The sequence below is a fragment of the Mus pahari genome, chromosome 9, assembly GCF_900095145.1.
Source record: "Mus pahari chromosome 9, PAHARI_EIJ_v1.1, whole genome shotgun sequence".
Lineage (NCBI taxonomy): Eukaryota > Metazoa > Chordata > Mammalia > Rodentia > Muridae > Mus > Mus pahari.
Window position 1 is genome coordinate 27,137,025 of NC_034598.1, and position 7,109 is coordinate 27,144,133.

The 7,109-nt window shown below is 51.1% G+C and overlaps 1 protein-coding gene across 7 annotated transcripts in view; it reads left to right on the forward strand.

Moving 5' to 3' along the window:
• The first annotated feature begins 699 nt into the window (after positions 1-699).
• Aifm2 (apoptosis inducing factor mitochondria associated 2) overlaps positions 700-7,109 on the forward strand; it is a 13,306-nt gene continuing 6,896 nt past the window's right edge. For 3 of the 7 annotated variants that reach the window (XM_021204515.2, XM_029542302.1, XM_021204513.2), the window contains exons 1-5: positions 703-1,056; positions 1,371-1,486; positions 2,143-2,262; positions 2,641-2,733; positions 6,683-6,791. In XM_021204515.2, coding sequence (XP_021060174.1) covers positions 879-1,056; positions 1,371-1,486; positions 2,143-2,262; positions 2,641-2,733; positions 6,683-6,791 — 616 coding nt within the window. In that variant the 5' untranslated portion in view covers positions 703-878. Of the gene's footprint in view, positions 1,057-1,370; positions 1,487-2,142; positions 2,263-2,640; positions 2,734-6,682; positions 6,792-7,109 lie in introns of all 7 variants that reach the window. The other 4 variants (XR_003844494.1, XM_029542301.1, XM_029542303.1 and 1 more) reach the window with 3 other exon arrangements.

Below are 7,109 nucleotides of genomic sequence, written 5' to 3' on the forward strand. Positions count from 1 at the left end.
TGTGTATGATATTGTTGTATTTAATAATTACTATTGTATGTGTATGATATTGTTGTATTTAATAATTACTATTGCATGTGTATGATATTGTTGGGGAGGGGGTTGCGTTGTCAGAGGGCAACTTTTGGGAGCCGGTGTTCTCCTTCGGCTGCGTTCTGGGGATCGAACCCTCAGGTTATCGGTCTCATACACTTGCTATGCCATCTTGCTCATCTGAGCTCTGCTTCGATAAGGCAGGGGGCCGAGCCTGTCTTTCTGACCCCATGATCCACAACAAGAGCGTGCTTTGTACATGTATGTCCAGTAGACATCGCTTCCTCTTTGGAAATCTTTGCTGTACATTTGAGAAAGACAAACTGAAGCACGGCTTGATAGTCATGACTTTGGGTGCATAGAACGGCTCTGGGGAGGTCTGGATGCCTCCAGAGAAGGGAGCGGCTGGTTTTGATGGGGTGAGAGCAGGGTGTTCCCTATTCTTATTTAATTTAATTTAATTTAATTCAGTGTCCATGGAGTTAGAGTTTTGTGAATTTCGTGGGGCTGGGGAGAGGAGAAGCAGAGTGGCTAAAGCGATTGTCACACAAGTGTGATAGATGAACTTGGGTCCTTGGCACCCAATAAAATGGCAAGTGAGCATGGCAGCCCACCTGTAATTCCATCCCTAAAAGGGTAGAGAGACAGGGGGTCCTGTCCCAGCTAGCCTAGCCAAATTGGTTAGCTCCGAGTTCAACGGAGAGTCCTCGTCTCAACAGATACCGTGGACAGTGACTGAGGGAAACTCCTGCTGACACCTGTCTCTCCCCGTGGACACCCCTTCCCTCCTGCTCCCCTGAATCTGATGTAGTATCTTCTCCCAGCCCCCAAGTGCCAAATTCAAGATGGGGTCCCAGGTCTCGGTGGATACAGGAGCCGTGCATGTGGTGATCGTGGGCGGGGGCTTCGGAGGGATAGCGGCCGCCAGCCAGCTGCAGGCGCTGAATGTCCCCTTCATGCTGGTGGATATGAAGGACTCCTTCCACCACAATGTGGCAGCCCTCCGGGCCTCCGTGGAGAGTGGTGAGTTGCTCCTTTGTGAACATGGTCTTGTCTGTTATGAGCTACGATGTTAGGGCTGGGGTTGTTTTCTCTATATTAGGGCAAGTTGCTCCAGGCATCGGATTCATTCCGGAGAAGCTCGAGCCACTGGTCTTGAGCATCTTCCATAATGAGGCCATAGAGTAAGAGCTTAGGTTCTTCTGAGGACTAGGCGGGCACTTCAGGACAGAGTGGACACCTGGGAATACCCACTGGCCTGGCTGTGACCAAGATCACCCTTGTGGGTATATGGCTGGGGAAAGCTTCTCTGTGACATCTTCTGTGCCCATTCCCAGGGTTCGCCAAAAAGACATTCATTTCCTACTCGGTGACCTTCAAGGACAACTTCCGCCAGGGCAAAGTGATTGGCATAGACTTGAAGAACCGGACGGTGTTGCTACAGGGTGGCGAGGTAAGTGTGTGTGGTCGCTCTGGTGGGAGGGTGTCCACTCAGGGTCCAGGAGGAGCCATCTGTAGGCTCCAAGCCCGCTTTGCTGTTTCAAAGCACATTCTTCCTCGTGTTGGTCACGGCAGACAGAAATGGTGGCTGGGGTTGCCTGAGTCTTTCCTGTATGCCAAGTACTGTCCTGAGATGTACAGAAGTGCCATGTCATGATAGAAGGAAGATTCTAAACTATCTGGGGGGCTGGGGAAGGAATTGGGGATGTGGCTCCATTAGTAGAGTTCTTGTCTAGTGTGCATGAAGCCCCAGCTTTGGTCCTCAGCGTGGAGAATGGTGCATGCCATGTAATTCCATGTTACATGGGAGCTGGAGGCAGGAGGTTAGACAGTCAAGGGTGGGGGTGGGGAGCTGAGGGGGTAGGGGGGTAGGGGAGCAGGGGGGGCCTCTCTGCATCCCCATGCTAGCTGGCTATCCACGCTATGTGACCTCCATCAGTGTGGACATTTTCTTGTCCTCTCACAGGGTCACTCAGAGCCTTTCTTTGCAATGCTTCAAGGCCACCGGTGTCCTGAGATTGGAGGCAGTGGCCCAGTCACTCCTCTCTGGCTTACTCTCCTATTTCTGCTTTTTTTTTTTTTTTTTTTTTTTTTTCTTATTCACTACAGGCCTTGCCCTTCTCACATCTTATCCTGGCCACAGGCAGCACCGGGCCCTTCCCTGGCAAGTTTAACGAGGTGTCCTGCCAGCAGGCAGCCATCCAGGCCTATGAGGACATGGTGAAGCAGGTGTGTCACACTGAGGGATGTGGGACAAGGTGGGCAGGCCAGAGTGCCAGGGGCCACCACTGGGGTCCGGGTCCGGAGACTGTGGGAGGCATCAATGCTGGATCAACAACCTGGGAGGGAGCACAGGTGCTACAGTGAGATTCTCCCAGAGTTCCTGTGTGTGTTGTGCTGGTGTGTCACCGGCTTGTCTCACCTGCCGCCCCTTTGGGTAGGGATGTCTCCCATCCCACCTGCTCTGTATGGCTTCATGCCACCAGTTTCTACAGAGATCCCTCGAGGTGGGGAGGAGCTCCATCGGGAGCCCAAATATGGAGAGAGCCCAGCCCTTCTTTGGCCGCGAAGGCATGTGGGTATGTTTCATGGTCCCTTCTTCTGCAGATCCAGCGCTCACAGTTCATCGTGGTGGTGGGAGGCGGCTCTGCAGGAGTAGAGATGGCAGCAGAGATTAAAACCGAGTACCCAGAGAAGGAGGTGAGGCTAGCCCCTTGGCTATGAACTCTCAGCAGGCACCTGCTTTGCTTGTTTGCTTTTTTGGAAAAAAAAAAACTATGTATTATATATGTTTGTTTAATTGTTTAGTGGTGTGTGTGTATGTGTGTGCACGTGCTCACTCACTCGCTCGCATGCAAGAACCATTGTGTGAGTGCGGCAGTCGGAGGATAACCCATGGGAGTCGGTTTTCTCCTTCTGCCTCGTGTACCCCGGGGGATCAAACTCACATAGTCATGCTTCAGGACAAGCCCCTTTACCGGACCAGCCATCTTGCCACCCCAGCAACACCAGGACATGGCTCAGGCCCTGGGAGACTCTGCTTGCGTAAGCAGAGTACATTTTCCATCTTGTACAAAAAGCATTTCCACAAGCAGTTTCCCCACACAGTGAGGGAGAGCCTCCAACTTAGGCTCTTGGCTGAGGAGAGCCGTGAAGGTGGGGAGAGGAGGGCCAGAGAGATGTCTCATAAGCCTGGCCCCCACATCTCCTTTAGGATGACACCTGGGCGTTCTTTGATGACCTCTTTTTGTTGTGAGGCTTCTTGGTGTGTTTGATTGGCAGCCCTCGCCCTGGACAGCCATGTCGGGGTCCATGCTCAGGGCATTGGGAGAGCTGCCCACAGCAGGGAAGGACTGATTCTCAGTTTCTTCTACCCATGGAAGGGTGGCAACAACTTGCCCTGACTCTTAGTGCTGGAGAGATAGGCACCAAGCTGGCACCTTAGAGAGAGAAGGGTCTAAGCTTCTTGAATGGTAAGGGTTAAATGTGAGTTGTAATGATGGGTTCTGCAGGCCAGGGCTTCCTGGTACCTCATGTGGGTCAGCCTTGGCTCATGTGGGCCAGCCTTGGCTCATGTAGGTCAGCCTCTTTGAGCCACACAGAGCCCACAAACAGCGCTCTCCTCCCTCAGGAGAGACGGTTGGCTTTGAAAAGGAAAATCAATCCGGGGTAATTTAATTATATGCTCACTGTCTGACAAATGGTTGGAAATTATGGTGACTGATGGATGGAGTTAAAGTGTTCCTTTTGATTCATGAGTGTTGTGTTGGGGGAAACCCGCCGTCTGCGGCTTGTTCTCAGCACTTCTGTGATGAGAAGAGTGGGTCTCTCCCAACCCTGACTGGACTCCCTAACACCAGTGGGGGGGGTCCCCACAATGCAGTTCAGCTCCAACTGCCCGGAGTCAGCACACAGCCCCACGAGGCCATTCACACCTCAGATGATGATGAAGTAGGTCCCAGGCTTACCAGCACTGCCGCCTGACCCAGCCGTGAATGGAAAGTTCCTCCCCACAGGCTTTATAGTGACCAGAGCGGCTTATAGACCCCAGGGAGGCAGCTCAATGACAGTCATTGCTGTGAGGAGACACATGACCATCACAGCTTTTGTTTTAAGAGATCTATTTATTTTTATTTGATGTGCATGTGTGTTTTGCCTACATGTATGTGCACCATGTGAATACAGACCCTGTGGAAGCCAGAAGTGGACCTAAGGTCCCCTAGAACTGGAGTCACAGACAGCTGTGAGCTGCCATGTGGGTTGTGGGGAATGGAACCCAGGTTCTCTATGAGAACAGCAAATGCTCTTAACCACGGAGCCATCCTGTGAGTCTCTCCAGACATGACCACGACAATTCTTAGGAAGGAAAACATTTAGCTGAGGTTCGCTTACAGTTCAGAGGTTCAGTCCATTATCATCATGGCGGGAAGCATGGCAGCGTGCAGACAGACATGGTGCTGGAGAAGGAGCTGAGAGCTCTACCTTTGGATCTGCAGGATGAGACAGTGAGTCACACTTGACCTGCCTTGTGCTTCTGAAACTTCAAGACCCAGCCCCAGTGACACACTTGCTCCAACAGTGCCACAGTCCCTATGAGTCTATGGGGCCATTTTCATTCAAACGACCACACTTAACCATGGCCAACTTACCTACCACAAAGGATGTTTTAAAGGACACAGATGGGGCTGGAGAGATGACTCCATGGTTGAGAGCTCATCCTGCTCTTGCAGAGGACCCAGGTTTGGTTCTCAGCACCCACTGCCAGTTACTCCAGCAGATCCTAGGGATCTGATGCCCTCTTCAGGACTCAACAGGCACTGTACTCACGTGCACATAGCCACAAACAGACACCTATACACATAACTAAAAATTAAGAAAGCCTTTTAAGGACATCAATGAATAGCCAGATGAAGAGGGCCCAAGCACAGGGGCCTCTTTCTCTCTGACATTGGGGTGTGCCATGTGGCCATGGTCATGCATGTAGAGGCTCTCCAGGCCCTGTAGGGAATCTTTGAAGGCTTCATTGGGGAGCCGTGATGGACCGTAGAACTCCCAACTCTAGCTCCTGTCTGCCCCCTGGGGGATTGGGGAAGGGACTGGAAGCTCCCGTCGCCATGGTTTGAGTCTGAGGCTGTTGCCTCATCAGAGTGAAGGATGAGCCCGTCACTCAGGAAATTCCAAGGCGTCCAGCAGTTTTATCATTCGGAGAATCACGAAGATCTCAGAAGCTCTGGGTTGGGAGTTGCAGCTGATTATCAGAACCCATGGCGTTCCCAGCACTAGAAGGGCTTAAGAGCTCTGTGTCAGCAACCAGGAACAGATGGGGTTATTCTTGCCATGCCTCGGGGGGAAAGACTGAAGTAGTACATTTCAGCTAATTCCGTATAAGATCATCTATGTTGTATTGGTAGGCATGGAAGAACCCTACAGAAGCCACCCATTGTTGTGGGATTGGCCTGTGCTGAGTTACCTTCTTTATTATATATATCATGTATGTGAGTACACTGTAGCTCCTACACACCAGGAGAGGGCATTGGATCCCATTACAGATGGTTGTGAGCCACCATGGGGTTGCTGGGAATTGAACTGAGGACCTCTGGAAGAGCAGTCAGTGCTCTTAACCTCTGAGCCATCTTTCCAGCCCCCCCCCTTTATCATATTTTTATTTAGAGCCAAACATAGTGGCACAAACCTTTAATTCCAGCACTCAGGAGGCACAGGCCAGAGGACCTCTGTGAGTTTGAGGCCAATTTGGTCTACCTAGCTAGTTCCGGGACAGCCAGGGCTACATAGAGCAGTGGTTCTCAACCTTCCTAATGCTGTGACCCTTTAATACAGTTCCTCAGGTTGTGGTGACACCCCCCCCCCCATAAAATTATTTTCATTGCTACTTCCTAATTGTAATTTTGCTATTATTATGAATCACCATGTAAATATATAATATTTTTGATGGTCTTAGGTGACCCCTAAGGGTTGTGGCCCACAGGGCGAACACCACTAACACAGGGAGATCCTGTCTCAAAATACAAAATAAAATACTTTAAAAGTTTTACTTAGTTGGGTGGTGGTGGCGCACGCTTTTAATCCCAGCACTCGGGAGGCAGAGGCAGGTGGATTTCTGAGTTTGAGGTCAGCCTGGTCTACAGAGTGAGTTCCAGGACAGCCAGGGCTGCACAGAGAAACCCTGTCTTGAAAAAACCTAGATAGATAGATAGATAGATAGATAGATAGATAGATAGATAGATAGATAGATAGATAGATAGATGCACAGAGAAACCCTGTCTTGAAAAAACCTAGATAGATAGACAGACAGACAGACAGACAAACAAGTAGAACTTGTGTTAGTGTTGTTGTCAGCCTGGTATTCACACTGGAATGCCAGCAGCTTATATAGTGATTATACAATTTTGTATCCTGAAGGAATTGTCCATTTGCTTTAGGTGAGTTGTGGGTTTGTACAGAGACACGTGGGTCTCTAGGGGCACTGAGTACTGAGATGTGGGCTGTGAGATGTGGGCTGGGGCCCTGAACCCTGCAGAGATCATAGCTGATGCTCTGTTTCCTCAGTATTACATGGGAAGTTGGAGAGTGGACTCGGATGCTTCCGTCTGAACCCCTGTGGGGTTGTTTGTTTGTTTGTTTGTCCCAGGTCACTCTTATCCACTCCAGAGTACCCCTGGCCGACAAGGAGCTCCTGCCCTGCGTGCGGCAGGAAGTGAAGGAGATCCTCCTCCGGAAAGGCGTGCAGCTGCTGCTGAGTACGTGAGAGTTCATGGTCCTGCCCAGCCAGCCCCAGCCCCCTACCCCAAGCGCTGATGTACTGCCCAGAGCCCCAGCCATGGCCCGCCAGCCGGGATCCCTCTTTCCCACTGTATCTGGGGAGCAGCAGGACGGCTCGGGCATCAGAGCCGGCTTGAGCTGTGTCCAGCTGGAGTCACAGAGTGCAGCTGTTCCTGGCTGTAGTTTAGGACCGGGCAGGTGGAGGCTATTTACTGAATGAGTTAAATTCTTCCAAAGATCCGCCCTTGTTTTCATTTTTGATGTCTCAGTGGAAGAGGGAACAGACTTGTAATCTG